We start from the raw sequence: 18751 nt of genomic DNA, 5'->3' as shown, positions 1-18751 counted from the left end.
GGGAAAAGCATGTGAAAGGATTTTACCTAGTTCTTTGTCTACTGTAATAACAATAGCAGGAATTCTTGGGAATGAAAGTGAAGTACTTCTTTATTCGTAAGGGGTGTATTGAGTTGTCAGTGAGACCAGACAGTAAGTTTTGGAACATCGATCAAATTGAGCCAAGTAGGATTAACCTGACTTTTGAGTGCGTGCGTAAGCTCCTGATGTCACGACTGAGGTGCTGAGAGAAGCCTATAAGGCATCTGCTGAACTTCAGGAAGGCAAATGTTTGAGAGAGAAAATGAGTTAAAATGCAACTGGCTGAAATTCAGTAATTCCTAGGACTTTCACAATGGAAAAGAGCAGAATATTTAACAAACAGTGCTAAGATTTTGGTCAAAACTTGCTTCAGTAGTAAATTGAAAAGGCGAGGAGGTGTAAAGCAATGTAAATGAACAAAGGCTAGGCAGGAATATTAGTGCAAAACCTGTGCTTGGGGGAGGAGGAGAGGAGTAGGGAAAAAGAGGAGGTGGTGAATGATACAGGGGACACATACAGCAACTGGGCTTCTTGAAAAATGATTAGGTGTGGAAGGGAAGGAAGTAATTTTGTTTAAACAGTAACGCTGTTTTCTCCTAAAAGAACTTTATCTAATGGAGGGGTTTGGGTTTTGGGTCTGTGTTGTGTGGTGGGTTGTGGTGGGTTTCTTTGTTTGTTTTTTTCTCTTTTTTTCTTCCCTCTCTTCCCTCTGTGGGTAGCTGTCCAGAAGCTGGGCAGTACAGGTGGGCTGGATATAATTTCAGTTGTCTACTCCAGATGATTTTAAGGTGTGTGGTTGTAGTTTTGAGTTTCATATACTGACAAATGGGAAAAGAAACGCAGGAAATGAAGCAACCCTGGAGAGGGGATTTGATTTGGAGGGGGATTGGGCAGTGCATTGTTATATTGTGATCAATAGGACAAAGCTTGAAACGTACTTTGTGCTCTTTTTGTCACATTTCCCTTTGTAGTATAAGAATTTTTTTTAAAAAATAAATGAGTAATCTTAGTCATCTTGTCCACACGCAAATCCATATCCATAATTTCTGAACAATAGCACCTCTTCATCACATTCCAAAACCCCACTTTTAAAGAGTGTTCTCCTGTGTATACACAAAGAATTGGCTTCTGTAGACCTTCTGCTGCACATTTCCTTTGTGGCAGTCATATACCCGCCTCCTTGCACTGAAGACATTATTACTGTTCTCAAATAGGTATGTTGTAGTTGCTGATTTCAGGGAATTTTTTCTTTGTTAGTCTTAATTTCTTTTTAACAAATGAGGAAGGCAGCAGCAGGTTCAGTCTGGATTCTGACTCTCTATCTCCTTGAATAGTGTCTCTACGTCTCTACTTTTTAGAGATTCTCCTATCTTGGTTTAAAACAAACAAATGTCCAAAATTGCCTTGCTTTACTTCCTGTCTAAAAGCTTTTGCTCAGCTATCATTTTCCCATTTCTGTTAGTCCTGGGAAAGACAGAGAAAAAAGTTCTTAAACTCTGTGCAGAGGTGTGTTTGCTGGCGTTGTTATAGGGGCATCAGAACTACCGAGTCTAAGTGAAGAAAGCTTGAAAGCTGTATTGCAAGGATTATTCTTAGTAGGCTGTTGCTAACTTACAGGTCACTTAAATCTTTTCGTTCCAGTTGCTTACTGAGTAGCTTGGGGTGTTTCCAGTTTGTGCATTTCCACCTGAAATCACAAGGACTAATAGGACGTCAGAAAAATTAATAAACAGACTGGAAGTTTCACAATAAATTAGTTTAATGATAAAATAAATATTAAATGCAAAAGACATTGACGTAGCTATCCTAAAATTCTGAAAACTGGATTTTAACCAGCAGGTAGCATACATTTCTGTTGGATACTTTTCCTGAAAGATTAAGTTTCAGGGTGGAGCAGTGAGAAGGATAAGTTATGGACTGAAAAAGAAGCCATCTCTATTTTGTAGGACCTAGTCTAGACAGCAGTTGATTATTTCCAGCTTTTGCATTTGATCAAACCATGTGTCTTAACGGAGTATCAGAGGACAGTGTGCTGCTACCCTTCTTTCACTACATGATAAAACCTGCATCATGGGTGCAATAGAACACTCCTGGTGTTCTCTGTGCATAGCGAGTATGTTGTACAGTGCATATACCTGACATGTACTCTGAAGTGTTGGTGCTGGCTGCTTGACGTATTTGTTCTGTGTGTGAGTAGTAAATCTGGTGCTCATAAGAAGGGTAAGATGCACTTTCTGTGTAGAAAGCCTAAGTGCTTTCACAGAAGCACTAAGCTTGCTCTGCGCCCACAGTGCTTTTAAGAAAAATGGTAGCCAGAGTGGGTGAGACTCCTGGCAGAGCAATTCCTCTGGTCTGCATTCATTCTTGATGTCTCCTGGGAGTTGAGCTTGCCAAGAACAGGGTATAGATCTTAGTTTTTTCTGGTGGGCTACATGCAGCTGCAGAATGAATGCTGCTGGTACATGCAGACACCTTTTTGTAATGTAGCTTTACGCATAGATTAAATAAGCTGTTATCAGGTAGCGGGAGCAGAGAGTGGGTGGGAGGGAAGAACATTCTTGCGGGCTCCTTGAGGTGGCCAGGTCACTCAAGTGTGCAGTAGATGTGATTCTTGTCTTCGCATTTAAGCGGGAGGGTAAGAGCTGTGGTCTGCAGGAGAAGACAATAGTTGCACTGGGCTGTAAACAAGTACAATTTGATGACCATTTCTTTAAACAGTAGTGTTGGGCTAAGTGCTCCTGAATGGTGGCCCTCATAGTTACTTTTCAGTCCCTGCAGGCTCAGACTTTTGTAGGTTGTGCAGTGGACTGAATTGTAGTATTTTGCCTGGTAAAAGTAACCATTAATTTAATCCAGATTTTTTTCCTGGTATGGTTTCCTCTGCCATCCCACAAAGAGTTGTTCAGTACAGGAACACTGGTGGTGCAGAAGAATTAGGCAAAGCTACTTGAATTAGCCAGTGGCAGACATGTTCATCAAGCTACAGTTTGAGCTGGAGCTTGTGATATGTCATGCTGAAGCCCTTAAATTTTCTTTGTCTGATTTCATATCTGTTCTTCCATCTTTGCATTTACTCAGTTAACTGTCTTCACATACGAATAAAAATTTTATGGTAGGAGCTTGATAAGGGTGTATAGCTGTGATTCATTCTTGTCTAACACCTTTTGAATACTTCTTTTTCTTAGTGAGACAGAATTGCTGTAATTCCAATTTGTGAAATGCTTAATTTGCTTTTGTGAAAATTAGGGCATTTTGGCATTAGTCTGACATGCTTCCAGTATAACGGAAGGACTAGCTGAATTGTTTGGGTTGTGTTATCCAAGTGTGGAACATAAATTAGAACTGTAGCTAGTAATAAGCAGTGCAGTAATTTTGTGGTGAATGCCGCCTTTTGTTTTGATTCTGTTCCAATTGCTAAAATGGCTGAAGAATTTGGGTGGCATTACATGTACTAATGAAAATAATCACCCACATCAGTAAGAGGAATTGAATTCTGGTGAACAGAAGAAATAGAAAGGTTAAGCAAGGTGAGAACAAGTTTGTATCGGCAGAGGGGTTATATTTTGAGAAAGAAGTAGTACACATTGTTTTAAATGGGATTTAGTAGATCACGTACACTCCTGAACACCATCATTATAATAATCTTACATTATCATAGTAGAACTTAGTAGTGTGGGTTTTTAATGTACGTCCTGTGCTGATGATGGAGAAACTATTTCAATCATCTGTCCCGAGCCATAGTTATTCACTTAAGGTAGACTGTTGGACTGAATTTTGATTTTGGCTTTGATACCCTTGGTGCTTTCTGTGCTTCATTAAAACTGAATTTGAGACTAGCAAAAAGGCTCTGAGGCCAATACTCGTGGCTGTAGAGGGTGACTAACTGGTGATAGGGACCTTCAAGACAAGTAGAAGATTCATACTCCTGATGGCCTTTTCCTCGTCAGAGTACGTGTGCCTCTGGATAACCATGGTCTGTAGAGGAAGCTGCGTGATGGCTACAACTGGTGTGCATTGTACATGAGTTTACACAAAGCCAAGCCTCATTAAGGTTGTTTGTCATCCTGCCTGAGATGAGATTTGTAATTTATGTGTTTGATCACAGGTTAATGGGGCTGGTTTCATTCAAGTGTTGTTGCTGAAATTTCCCTTTTCCATTGATTTTAGTCTAAGCAGGAGGGCTTTTTTTTTTGTTTGTTTTCTGAGTACATGGTTTATAAAAATGGGATATGTGCAAAATTGCAAGGAGGTACATAAGTTATGAGAAATGGGTAGCATCTGAAGCCACAAAGTGAAAGTTAAATGTGTAAGTACTACTTTCTTTAGTTTGCTGTAAAATTGTGAAAGGTGACTGACTTGGAAATAATTCTGAAGAAGTCATCTAGCCTGTTCTGCACAATTGCCAGAGTTAGTTAACATAGAAATCATGTCTAAAATATATATAGTCTAGCTTTGGCCCTGTGATCAAAACCCCACACTTTTCAGTGATGTCTTTATCCAGTTCTGCTTTTCTTTGTTATATATTAATAGAAATAAATCTCTAAATAAATTAACGTATTAAAAGCTGTTATTTTTGAACTTCTTATAACACGTTATGCTTCTTTGCTAATATCCTGCTGCAGCTGATTGGGAAGAAACAAGTGCTGGAGACTCTAGATCTATGCCCATCCCTATATGGATGATGTTGCTAGATGCGTTGGTTTGCTGTTTACAGGGCACATACCTAAATTTCTGTTCTAGCTGAATCTGTCTCCCAAGCACCAGAAGAGTAACTCTGGACTTTTGAATTTTAACAGGTTTCCATCTGAGTGCCACTGTGGTACCCCCACAGATGGTGCCACCCAAAGGTGCATATAACGTGGCGGTGATGTTTGATCGATGCAGGATCACGTCATGCAGCTGTACCTGCGGAGCTGGGGCCAAGTGGTGTGCTCACGTCGTGGCGCTCTGCCTCTTCCGGATACACAATGTAGGCCTTTAAATACAGTTCTGCTCTCTGCTAGGGATCTTCTCGGAGCCTCTCCTCGTTACAGTTTTATGCAACATGCACTCTCTTTAGGGAGATTGTTCTTGGCACTCCTTTTGGTTACAGATTGTGCAAATGTGCACTCACAGTTGCAGTCTGCAGAGTGAATTGTCTGAGGCTCTAAACTGCAGAATGTCCTCTGATAATATGCAAATTGCTAAGGGTAGATACGGACTCCTTTTTGGCCCTCTCCTGTTTCTCATTTAAGTGCTAGAACTACTCATTCTTTCTTCAGTTCTGCAAGGAGTGAAAGGTCACCAATAGTTAGTCTTTTAATAAAAGTCTTTGTAAATATGGGATTTGAAAGCTCTTTCTTTTGGTTGTTTGATCATTCAGAGTGCAGAAGGAAATAATTTTGATCAGTGGCTTTTATGTTCACCAGTTAATGGTAACACATACTGAGGCAGATAAGCGTCATTTTGACTTGTGGGTTTCAAATGGTCAGTTAAGTTTATGTTTTTGCTTGACTGCTTGTATTCTGTGCGGCCTTGTATAGAGTGAAAAGTAGGTATTTCTTATCCCAGTGAACTCCAGGTGAAAATGCAGGAATCAACATGAAATACACAAGTTGAGGGTTCAGTCTTACATGCAGCTTAATTTCCTTAGTCTTGGGAAGCTGAGAAATACATTTTAAGGAAGGATTAAGCTTGGATGATTGAAAGGAACAGAAGATATTCTGCTCTCACAGAACATTTTATAGCTAACATGCCAATGATCAACTCCAGATTCTTAAATAAGTGCTAATAACCTGCTGAAGCTTGTTAATATTTCATAATGGACAATTGTAATAGGCTTAATTTGATACTCTTGTGTAATCATTGCAATATCAGTGTACTTTTTGTACTTAGGACTAGAGACTTGGCAAATAAATGGGTTCTGCTTTGAATTATTAGTTCCACTTTTAAAAGGTGGGTATGGAGAGGGAGGATAGGAAACAAATTTTCATTTATATTATTTATGCTCAGAAAGTTTGGACCTGTTTAAGATAAAAATTGTTCCTTTCCATCCAGTCTGTCTTCTACCTGAAAAATGATAGTGAAAGGATTTTTGCATTTGTTTATACTGACTGCTGACACTGGCAAGTTACAAGCCAAGGTATATTGACCTATGTAGACAAATCAATATCAGAAGGGTCTTTATTATTAAACTGCTCTTGCCTGTTTCCAGGTTAAATTTTATGTAGGTGCTATTTGGGTAGGTTTTGGGTTTTGTTTTGTGTTTTGTATTTATTTATTTATTCTGTAGAGTGAAAAAGGTTAAGAAACTAGTGGTGAATTTTTTTTATCACCCAATTTCTTCTAAGAGATGGAAAGAGATTGATTTTAAGATTGACCAAAAAACCTCTAATGAGATAAGTGAGGTGGTTGTGATTCTGTGAAACAGCCCCCCACAGAGCTGGTTGGTTTGCCAGAAGCTTAAAGAATGATGTCCTATTTTAGAGGTTTGTTTGTGAAATCCCTGCCAGTATTTGTGCAATTACTAGCAACAACAGATCTTAAGCACATCTGTTAAAGCAGTTTCCTTGAAAAGAAACTCTTTAGAACAGCTTTTATAAAGCCTAGACAGCTTATTTGCATCTTATCTGTGACATGCCAGGTAATTACAGAAAATAAAAATTGTCCTTCAAGGCCAAGCATGATATGCATCAGCATAGCTACTGTTCATGGCACTTCATCCATTTATGGACACAGCTTCATTAAGTCTGACCTGTTAATGGCAGTTTATATCTCCTTTTCTTCCTTCAGGCATCTGCAGTATGCTTACGAGCACCTGTTTCTGAGTCCTTGTCTCGGCTACAAAGAGACCAATTGCAAAAATTCGCTCAGTACCTAATCAGTGAACTTCCACAACAGGTAAATGGAGACTTTTTGTTAAATTCAGTTATCTTTATTATGGGTCAATTTATATGATGTCTTTTGTTGCAAGATAACCAGTTATGCTACTCAGTTGTGAGTTGCTGCAAAGGCTTTCAGTTCTTGCCCTTTTCTGGTTTGCCCTTCTTAATATTTCACAATTGTCTATTGCCAAGTAAAAGATCAGAAGTGTCTTAAAAGGAAGAAGAAAAGGGGTGGCTATTCATGTTAGCATGAATATGCACTTAGCTTGTGGAAGACCAAACATAATAAAATAAATGCATGGTGGTGAAAAGTTAGGTCAGAACAAATCAGGTGGCTGGTTTTTTGTGTGTTTGGTTAGTTAAGTGGAGAAGGCGACCCATGGGATGTGCTGTTTATGCCTTAGGTGGGCACTTTCTAATGCACCCGGTGACCTTTTGACTTCCCCCACTGTAGCTTCTTGGTGATTCATAAGAATAATTTGGGTTATGGAAAGTAATAGACATGAAATTTTGTTAATCAAAGGCAAAATCTGCTCTCTTATTGCTTAAATACCTATGTTATTCAAGGTCAGGTCATTTATATTATCTGCCTAAAATGCTTGCACAAAATATACAGGAATACCTAAGTGATTGTAAATGTTTGCTTTAAAAATACAAGGCAATTTTTTTGTTCAACCAAAGGGGGTTGAGAAAAACTGCCCTGCATGGGTATCTGTCCTATTTCAGTAATGTGTGCATAATGTCTTAAGTAGGAGTTAGGTTACTGTCAGCATGTGCCTAAAATTCATATTATGGTGCTGTGCCTAGGACACTAAGGTATTCTATTGCTGAAATGTCCTCTAAATTTCCTATGGAAATACTGATCATCTTATGAGAGGAAATGGAGGAATCGTATCATATGAAAGTGATATAAAAATACTGCTTTTTTGTTGCTGGGAGTTCAGCAGCAATAGTGTGTGCTTCTTGCTGCATTATGTAACAGACGAAGCTTTTCTTCTCTCCTAAAGGACTCGGAGCTTTATGTCATATAGTCTGGTGCGTAATAAAGGAGGGTTTTGAAAGGCGAGCAGTGGTGGTAATTGTTTCCTGAATCGCCTGTGAGGTGTTTGCTTTCAAGTGTTCTGTCTGCTCCTTTTTGCAGGGTTTATATCTCCTTCGGTCATGTGTACCAGTGTGTTCACCCAGGAACATCTGGATTATTTAATTTCATTATTACTATCTTGCCAGATAATCTGATGGATGCTGCCCAATAGAAAAGTCTGGCTTTTATTGGCAGATGCATCTTAAGCTGTGTTGTGTAATTCCCTAGAAAAAGGCAAGGCATACCCCAAACTCTTCCACCAGTCTCATTCCTGGTCTTTAAGGTTTCTGATACCTTGAGACCCTGTATTTTGACTACACGGTGTAGAATCAGAGTAGGCTGTACACAGGATTCTATTTTATTCTTATTTCCAGCTTATGAATTACATCATGGTAAAGTAATATGCTGAATTACTTTCAAGTGTAAAAGGAAGCTGGTCTGTAGGAATACAGCTAGTTAAGGACATGTTTTCCAAAATCTCTGTAGAAAGTGTTTTCCGTATCTATGAAAATGTCAGTGATTCTGAGCAGCTGGAATTTATTACCCAGTTCTCCCAAGAGCTATTTCCCCTCATGAAGCCAGTACTCCTGTTCCAATTAAATATTAATATCTTCACAAAAATGCCTGGAGGAGAGTCACTGCAGGTCCCTGGTACTTCAGCCTTAAGGTGTGTCGTGGTTTAGCCCCAGCCAGCAACCAAGCCCCACGCAGCCGCTCGCTCGCTCCCCCCTGGTGGGACGGGGGAGAGGATCGGAAGAGTAAAAGTGAGGCAACTCGTGGGTTGAGATAAAGACAGTTGAATAGGTAAAGCAAAAGCTGCGCGCGGAAGCAAAGCAAAACAAGGAATTCATTCACTCCTTCCCACGGGCAGGCAGGCGCTCAGCCATCCCCAGGAGAGCAGGGCTCCATCACGCGTAACGGTGACTTGGGAAGGCAAACGCCATTGCCCCAAACGTCTCCCCTTCCTCCTCCTTCCCCCAGCTTTATATCCTGAGCATGGCATCATATGGTATGGAATATCCCGTGGGTCAGTTTGGGTCAGCTCCTCTGGCTGTTTCCCCTCCCAGCTTCTTGTGCACCGGGCAGAGCACGGGGAGCTGAAAAAGTCCTTGACCAGTGTAAGCACTACTTAGCAACAACTAAAACATCTCCACATTATCACTGCTGTTTCCAGCAAAAATCTAAAACATAGCCTCATGCTAGCTACTATGAAGAAATTTAACTCTATCCCAGCTGAAACCAGGACAGTATCCACCCCTTATTCCATAGCATTTACATCACGCTCACATTCCACGCTATCCAATACAACCTCATTAACCTCCACCCCCCTTCCCATCCTTTGATAAAATACACAGATATCATTTAGTCCACAGCTTTGGGCTCCATCTGTTCTTGTGGTCACGCAGGACAGGAGAGGTGGTGTGTTGCGTGGAGTTACTGGGCACCAAAGCCAGCTCAGGTCGGGTCACTGCTGCACTTGCCCTGCTTCTTGAAAGGCTTGTCCTCCATTGGTTCAGGTGGTTCCTGCTGTACTAATTCCTATAACATGCAACTCAAATCACAAGTTATAACAATTTAAAGGTATATCCATCACAATCTCCACCCCTGGCCCCTTTGGGCCAGGTTATAGGTTTTAACATTGCAATGAACTCCTCCCCTTGCTCCCAGCCTAGCTAGCCACCAGGGGCTTCTGCTATAGTAATTTCCATAATACGTAACTCAAATCCTGGGTTAGAACAATTTAAAGGTATTTCCACTGCAGTCTCCACCCCTGGTCAATTTAGACCAGACCATCAGGTTTAACATTGTAATGAACTCCTCCCCTTGCTCCTGCTGTGGTTTGGACTTATGCACAGACTGTGGTCCTTTAGGGTTGTACCTGCTCCAAGCCTTACCCAGGAGCCACAGTCTCTCCAGGGCTACACCTGCTGCAGCATGGACTTATCCAGAGCCACAGTCGCTTTGAGGTGCGCCTGTTCCAGCGTGGCCTTCTGCATGGGCCTCAATGCTTTCAGAGCTCTACCTGCTCCAGCATGGCCTGACCCACAGCTGCAGTCCCTCCAGAAATAAACCTGCTCAAACATGGCTTTGTCTATGGCTGCAGTCCCTCCAGAAATAAATGTGCTCCAACATGGCCTTGCCCATGGCTGCAGTCCCTCCAAAGTAAGCCTGCTCTGTTGTGGGCTTATCCATGGCGACGCACTTTGAGGTGCTCTGGCATAACCTCATGCACAGCCACTGATGCTTCAAGGTGTACCTGCTGCAGCACAGACTTATCTACAGCCACAGACACTTTGAGGTGTATCTTCCCCAAGATGGATATACCCCTGGGCCACAATTGCCTCAGAGGTATACCTGCTGTGGCGCAGACATAACCAAGGCCACAGATGCTTCGCGATATACATGCTCTGGCGTGGGCTTATACACAGACACAGATGCTTTGGGGTGCCCTGCTCCCACATGGACCCATCCACAGCTCACAGTCCCTCTGACTCGAGTTCGCACTGGAGTTCCAGCCTGTCCAGTGCAGCAGCACAGAAACAGCAGCGGGGCCCTGGCCATCTGCCAGCCCAGGCGCATCGCCATGGCTGTTATCAGAGTGTTCCCAGGCCCGGCAGGGGAAGGGGATAAGCAGCACAGCGAGCAGTGAAAGCAAAAAGCGCCACTAATGAGCACTAGATTTTAAGGCATGCAGTAAGTCAGGCGAGCCCCCCAGCAAGCACAGAAGCCTGCCAGTTAATAGCTAAACAGCAATAACCGCTATAAATTCCACCTAGCACATTCCAATCAAATCTGTCGTTATCTCAAACCTTTCGGGCCCCACGTTGGGCGCCAAAATGGGCTGTCGTGGTTTAGCCCCAGCCAGCAACCAAGCCCCACGCAGCCGCTCGCTCGCTCCCCCCTGGTGGGACGGGGGAGAGGATCGGAAGAGTAAAAGTGAGGCAACTCGTGGGTTGAGATAAAGACAGTTGAATAGGTAAAGCAAAAGCTGCGCGCGGAAGCAAAGCAAAACAAGGAATTCATTCACTCCTTCCCACGGGCAGGCAGGCGCTCAGCCATCCCCAGGAGAGCAGGGCTCCATCACGCGTAACGGTGACTTGGGAAGGCAAACGCCATTGCCCCAAACGTCTCCCCTTCCTCCTCCTTCCCCCAGCTTTATATCCTGAGCATGGCATCATATGGTATGGAATATCCCGTGGGTCAGTTTGGGTCAGCTCCTCTGGCTGTTTCCCCTCCCAGCTTCTTGTGCACCGGGCAGAGCACGGGGAGCTGAAAAAGTCCTTGACCAGTGTAAGCACTACTTAGCAACAACTAAAACATCTCCACATTATCATTGCTGTTTCCAGCAAAAATCTAAAACATAGCCTCATGCTAGCTACTATGAAGAAATTTAACTCTATCCCAGCTGCACCCAGGACAAGGTGTGACATTGCCTAGACCTGTGACTTTTCTGCCTTGTGGGGACTTAAAATATATAGTAGTGGAAGAAAGTACAAGAATAGCTTAATGCTGAGTTTGTTTCTTCAGGTGACTCAAATGCAAAATATCCTTCTGAAGCATTTTCTTCCATCTGTTTGAGATGGGTCCGTATTATTTGCAAATACAGGTGTACTCAATGTCCCTTGCTTTACAGTAAGCATGATCTTTCACCTCAGCTATTGTGTGGGGAGAGGTGGGAGGATGTCAGATGTTCTGTTGCAAGTCATTTAAATTCTGACTATATGCCGAACCTGTTTTAAGCATGTGTGCTAAAGGCTAAATGGATCTGTGATTTCAGCCCAGGCTTAGTTTTGAAAAAAACACTTTTTTTCTACTATGCATTTTTCTTTCAAAAAGAGCACGTTAAGGGTATATCTGCTTATGATTTTGCAGTCAGGTGTGAGACTTCTCTGCTTGTGCTCCGAACTGTCCAGAAACTATGATTACATTAGTTTAGTGCTGAAATTACGTGTTTACTATTGAGTCAGTGTTTATATATGCATATATATGGTTTCTTTGCTAACAGAATGGTAAATAAGCTAAACTCTGCCCCAAAATTTATGTATAGATGTAATTTATAGTTTGCTCCTCTTTTCCCATTAGCTTGGGTTTTAGAGAAATGATTTAGGAACAAGAAATAAAGAACGCTCAAAGTGCAGGAAAATGGTGACCTTGGGTGCAGTCACTTCCATCTCTCTCAAAATTAGCTGCAGTATCACCCTCTGTGGGCTCCTACTCCTCAAGAAATGAGAAGGGAACTAATAACCTATGATGCTTTTGTTTACTTCCTAAGGTGTGAATGTGGGAAGTAAGCTTTGGATATAGGTTTGCTGTGAGAAAGTGTAACAGCTGGTTTGCTAATGTATAATCTTTAGCACCCTCTATAGTCTTTTCTTGAAAGTATGACTGCGTGTAGTTGATACTTCTGAAATTGAGAGTCCTTCAGTCATGAAAATCTAGGCAGATCTTTGGCTGGGTATATCAGGATAAGAAATACCGTTTATATTGAAAGTTTTCTTCTTGTTTTCAGATTCTTCCAACTGCTCAGCGCTTGCTGGATGAGCTGTTATCTTCTCAGTCTACTGCCATCAACACAGTGTGTGGAGCCCCAGGTAACCTTGATATCATCTTGTTTCAGTAGTCTGTGTCACAGATAGGAGGTGGATATATTTTCATTGCGCTGAGTTTCTGAACTGGTCTGTTACCATGTAGCTGGGATTGCAGGTGGAGGTCAAGGAAAAAGGATAAATACAGGCACTTGCATGTATATATGGCACAGCAACGGGCACTTGCTGATGTGATGGACACCTCAGTGTGTATGCAAGGGAAGGGAGCATCAGGCAGTGCACCTTTCTAACAAAATATTTTTCTTTTTGAGTTGGTATTAATTCCTGGAAATGTTGATTGGAGGGGACTTCTCCAGCCTCCTACTGGAAACAGGACCGTTCGCAACACTAGATTGGGATAACTGTGGCTTGGGCTAGCTTAGCCAAGTCTTGGTTACCAGAGATGTTAGAGTATTCCTATTTTAGTGCTGCATTACCCTTTTGGTCAAGAACTTTTTCCTAATGTCCAATATGAATATTATTTTTTATCATCTACTACTACCAAGAAGAGTTTGTCTGCATTGTGCATGTGACTCCAAGTAGTTGTAGGCTGTTAATGATCACCCCTTACCCTCTTCTTTTTAGATGAATTTAGCCTATCTTCCTCAGTCTCACCCCATAGGTCATGTGTTCTGTGTCCCCACCTATCTTGATACCCCTCCACTATATCCTCTCTGGTTCCGCAGTAATGTTCCTGGTCTGGGGGACTCAAAACTGGATACAATATTCCAGCAGTAACTCTCAGTGCCAGGTAGAGGGGGATAAAATAAGTTCCTTAAATCTGCTAGCTGTGCTTTTCTTAATATAGCCCAGTTTGCAGGTTGGGGTTTTTTTGTTTCATTTTGTTTTGTGTTTTCAGTGAAAGTTTGCACTTGGTTTGTGTTCAGGTTTGCGTCCACCATAATCACCAAACCCTGTCAGCTACTCAGCCGTTTGGTTTCCAATCTGTACTGATGCATGGGGTTTTCTGTCCCAGGTACAGAAGTTTACATTTTTCCTCACAGAACTTTGAGGTGGCTGTTGACACAGACCTTGAATTTCTCCTGGTCCCACTGGCTCTAGTGCTACCATTCAACATGCCATACATGTCTCCCAATTTGGTGTTGTCAGTGGTTAACATAATGTTACGATAGCATTTGGAGGTAGTTCTGAATAGTGAGTTCTGCAATGGGTTACATAAACTGAGAAATGCTGCAAAACCCTGTAACCTCTGTGGTTGGGCACACAGAGGAAAATATCTTCAAAGCCTGCAGACTGTATATGTGTTATTCTTTTGTCAAGATCCCACTGCTGGACCCTCTGCATCAGATCAAAGCACCTGGTACTTAGATGAATCTACCCTGAGTGACAACATAAAGAAAACCCTTCATAAATTTTGTGGACCCTCTCCTGTTGTTTTCAGGTAGACTGTTTCCCATTGAAGGGAAAATGTGTTATTCATGTAATCTGTAAGCTCATTCACTGTATAGCCTGTACCCTTATGTGATGCCATGGTCTTGAAGGCTGCTTGGTTTTGTGGCCACTCTTCTGGACTGTATTTTTGCATAGCTTGTCCAATGTTATTTCAGTAGAGCACACTGTTTTTGCACAATACCTTGCTTGTGTGGTGTTCTCAGTCTCGTTAGGCATCCTGTCTTTTGTGTTATGCACGCCTGTCCCATTTAAGGGGCAAATGTACTTCTAGACGTAGAATATATTTAGGATTTTCTATGGCTGTGCTTGATTTAATTTTTTCTCATCCCTGGTCTTCTGTTTTATATACAGTGATGTGAATTCAATGTATCTCTCTTCCACGGAGCCACCAGCTGCTGCTGAGTGGGCCTGTCTCCTGCGTCCCCTGAGAGGAAGAGAGCCTGAAGGAATCTGGAACCTGCTTTCCATTGTGCGGGAGATGTTTAAGAGACGGGATAGCAATGCAGCTCCTTTGCTGGAGATTCTGACTGACCAGTGTCTCAACTATGAGCAGGTATTCAAATCTCTTTGCTCTGGGGGATGTGGGAAATTCTGGGGAACCAGGCTGAGCCAGTGACTGGTGCCACGTGCCTGTACAATCCGTGGCTGAATAATTATTTTTTTAACAGTTTGTGTGCATTATGGGCATGTGCTTCTCCTGTGCTGATTCAGTGATGTTCTGGTAACACTGTATCCCCAAAATACCTCAGTCCTTTTAAGATGAATATTTGGAGTCTGAACTCCTGGTCAGCACATCTGATTTGATTTCTACCCAGTCAAGGTGATTTATTTTAATGTGTTGGGTTTTTTTTTCCCCTAAACAAAGTACATCACATATGAGTTATTATTTTGATGAAAAACTAAAGATATATGTTGGGTGGTAGGATCTCAGATTCTTTTCTTATTTTTGTTGAATATATTTTTGATGGGTTTATGTAATAAATTTTTTGGATATTTAAAAAAATATTATTAGGAAAAAGGTTTCCTTTGACAGTTCAGGATACTGATGTCATTCTGCAATATAAATTGCAGTGCAAGTTTCCTTATGCTCTATCACATACCTCAGCTTTGATCAGGGGAAAGGAAATGCTTCGTTTATCACATTTGTTCACTTTTTCCCTCCAAGTGTGAAGGCCTCTAGTAAGAGAACCTCCTGTGGGTGTTCTGTTATGTGGGCATGTGCCTTCTAACCAGAGAAGTTTTGAGAGGCCCATAGTTCTCACAAACCAGTACTGCTTTAATGCTCATAGTTGTTTTGCAGTTGAACGAAAACATGGTACTGGCTACAGATCCTGTTTCCTTGTGGTTATGAGGGTAAGTGAGAGCAGGGGCTGAGGCGTTGGCCACAACACAGTTCCAATGAACATTTTCTTCTGCAGATAACCGGGTGGTGGTACAGTGTGCGAACATCTGCATCACACAGCAGTGCTAGTGGGCACACGGGACGCAGCAATGGCCAGTCAGAAGTAGCTGCTCATGCCTGTGCAAGTATGTGTGATGAGATGGTGGTTCTTTGGAGGCTGGCTGTCCTTGACCCAACTATTAGTCCACAGAGGTGAGGACCAGAATCGGATCTAGTCTCTCATTTGTTTCTGTGATATTCAAGCACAGCCAAGAGTTTCTTCCTGTAGATGTCTTGTGTTTGTGTCATTACCTCATTACCTGTTCAACCATTAGTCCTTCTGGACTATGTGCTATGTAAGGTTCAAGAGCACTATAATTACTTAAAACTTCAATTGCTATTGCTGTTCACTTTTAGCAACATCACGTAGTGTGAATAATTTGTTTTCTGAGAGTTCTCTTTTACATATGAGTGTAATTCCGCATTTCAGTGTCCCAGTGGAGAACACTTCATTGAATGATAACACAGGCTACCAATAAATGTTAATGCTTTCTAAATTTAACTATTCAGCAGTTTAATGGATTTCTGTTTAGCCCAATCATTTGCTGTTGTCTATTTCAAGATGAACTGTTTCTTGCTTTCTGTGCTCTTAGGGAGTTGATCCTCTGCAGTGTATTGGTAAACAGTGTTCACAGAATCACAGAATGGCAGGGGTTGGAAGGGCCCTCTGGAGATCATCCAGCCCAACCCCCCTGCTTGAGCAGGCACCCCCAGAGCAGGGGCACAGGACCGCGTCCAGGCGGGGTGTGAATGTCTCCAGGGAAGGGACCCCACAGCCTCTCTGGGCAGCCTGTGCCCCTGCTCTGGCACCCGCACAGGGAAGGGGTTTGTCCTCATGTTCAGGGGGAGCTTCCCGTGTTCCAGCTTGTGCCCATGGCCCCTTGGCCTGGTGTTGGGCACCGCTGAAAAGAGCCAGGCCCCGTCCTCCTGACACCCACCCTTCAGATATTTATAAGCATTGACAAGATCCTTGCTCAGTCTTTTCTTCTCTAGGCTGAACAACCCCAGGTCTCTCAACCTTTCCTCATAAGGGAGATGCTCCAGTCCCCTGATCACCTTGGCAGCTCTGCGCTGGCCTTGCTCCAGCAGTTCCCTGTCCTTCTTGGACTGGGGGGCCCAGAACTGGATGCAGCAGTCTGGATGTGGCCTCCCTAGGGCTGAATAGAGGGGGAGGATAACCTCCCTCGACCTTCTGGCCACATCCTTTTAATGCGGTCCAGGATACCATCGGCCTTCTTGGCCCCAAGGGCACATTGTTGGCTCATGGTCAGCTTGTTGTCTGCCAGCACTCCCAGGTCCTTCTCAACAGAGCCGCTTTCCAGTAGTTCAGCCCCCAGCCTGTACTGGTGCATGGGGTTGTTCCTCCCCAGGGGCAGGACCTTGCACTTGCTCTTGTTGAATTTCATGAGGTTCCCCTGGGCCCAGCTCTCCAGCCTGTCCAGGTCTCGTTGGATAGCAGCACTGCCTTCTGGTGTATCAGCTAGTCCTGTGAGCTTGGTGTCATCAGCGAACTTGCTGAGGATACACTCTGTCCCTTTGCCCAGGGCATTGATTAATATGTTGAACAGGACTCAACCCAGCACAGACCCCTGGGGAACACCACTAGTGACAGGCCTCCGTCCAGACTCTGCCTCATTGATCACAACCCTCTGAGCTCTATTGTTGAGCCAGTTCTCTATCCAACTCACTGTCCACTCATCCAGCCCACACTTCCTGTCTGTGAGGAGGCTGTGGGAGACAGTGTCAAATGCCTTACTGAAGTCAAGACAGACAACATCCACTACTCTCCCTTTGTCGACCCAGCCAGTCATGCCATCATAGAAGGCTGTCAGGTTGGTCAAGCATGATCTCCCCTTGGTGAATCCATGTTGATGACTTCTGATAACCTTCTTGTCCTCTACATGCCTGGAGATGACCTCCAGGATGAACTGCTCCATCACCTTTCTGGGGATGGAGGTGAGGCTGACTGGCCTGTAGTTCCCCAGGTCCTCCTTCTTGCCCTTCTTGAGGATTGGAGTGACAAGTGCTGTCCTCCAGTCCTCGTGACCTCTCCTTTCCTCCACGACCTTTCAAACATGATGGAGAGTGACTCAGAAAGAACATCCGCCAGCTCCCTCAGCACTTGCAGGTGCATCCCATGGGGGCGCGTGGATTTGCGAGGATCCAGTTTGCACAGGTGATCTCTGACCCAATCCTCCTCAACCGATGGTGAGTCTTCCTTTCTCCTGATTTGTCCTCTCTTCTCTGGGGGCTGAGATGCCTGAGGGCCAGCCTTAGCAGTAAAGACTGAGGCAAAGAAGGCATTCAGTAACTCCACCTTCTCTGCATCCTGCATTACCATGGCCCCTTCCTTGTTCAGCAGTGGGCCCACTGTATCCTCAGTCTTCCTTTTACTGTTGATGTGTTTAAAGAGGCCCTTCTTGTGGTCTTTGACATCCCTTGCCAGATTTAATTCCAAGTGGGCCTTGGCCTTCCTCGTTGCATCTCTACATACCCTGACATCATTCCTATATTCCTCCCAAGTGGCCAGTCCCTTTTTCCACATACTGTGAACCTCCTTCTTCCATTTGAGTTTCTCTAGCAGCTCTTTGCTTGTCCATGCAGGTCTCCTGGTTCTTCTGCCTGACTTCTTCCTCCTGGGAAGAAAGTTGCTGTTGCTGCTGTATGATTTTCATTCAGTGGTTTCAATTGTCTAAGTAAAAATTGTGAGGCTTCTGCAGGTTTCTAAACCATATGGTGCCATTCACTGCCATCTTTATTTAGCAATAGCTGAATAGCAGTGGAGGCACTGAGGGGTTGCGTTGAGATACCGTGGTTGACATTGTAACAATTTATTTTGTTCATCTATTCCACAAAGTGTGTTGTGTAAAATGCACTGAATTAGTTTAATGTGCTGTAAGTTCTCAGAAAAAGTTTTTCAGAAAAAACGAAAACAGGATGGCATTTTCAATACAGTTACACATTAACAGGATTTGCTTTCTGTGAATTGTTGTGTAACGTTAATAAAATGCCCTATCTATGTAAGCTACATCAGGGAGACTAAAATGGATGCAGTTTCTGTCTTGCACAGTTTACAATATGAAGTAGCTAAATATAGGAGATGAAGACAAATAAAAAACTGTAGGAAACTGGGAATGAGGCTTAAAATAAACACAAACATAAATCAGATCACATAGAAAAATCACAAAAGGTTTTGGCTTTTAATAAAGAATGAAGTTGAGCTATGTGTATTCACATTTGAGATACTTGACACGGTTCAAATTTGCTCAAATCTTGTGCTTGAGCTCATGCATAATAGAAATACTCCTGCCTGATTACCTGTTCTCCTGGTGTATGAATAGTCACC

At 43.0% G+C, this 18751-nt stretch overlaps 1 protein-coding gene across 4 annotated transcripts in view; it reads left to right on the top strand.

Annotated features, from left to right (window-relative positions):
• Positions 1-18751, top strand: part of ZSWIM8 (zinc finger SWIM-type containing 8) — a 66315-nt gene that overhangs the window by 25831 nt on the left and 21733 nt on the right. For all 4 annotated transcript variants that reach the window (XM_064464977.1, XM_064464975.1, XM_064464974.1 and 1 more), the window contains exons 4-9: positions 4818-4990; positions 6793-6900; positions 12476-12557; positions 13833-13953; positions 14316-14517; positions 15383-15558. In XM_064464977.1, the coding sequence (XP_064321047.1) occupies positions 4818-4990; positions 6793-6900; positions 12476-12557; positions 13833-13953; positions 14316-14517; positions 15383-15558 (862 nt within the window). The remainder of the gene's footprint in view (positions 1-4817; positions 4991-6792; positions 6901-12475; positions 12558-13832; positions 13954-14315; positions 14518-15382; positions 15559-18751) is intronic.

This window comes from Phalacrocorax carbo, chromosome 13 (genome assembly GCF_963921805.1).
Source record: "Phalacrocorax carbo chromosome 13, bPhaCar2.1, whole genome shotgun sequence".
Lineage (NCBI taxonomy): Eukaryota > Metazoa > Chordata > Aves > Suliformes > Phalacrocoracidae > Phalacrocorax > Phalacrocorax carbo.
Note: the sequence above shows the minus strand (reverse complement) of the source record. Positions and strands in the feature narration are given on the sequence as shown.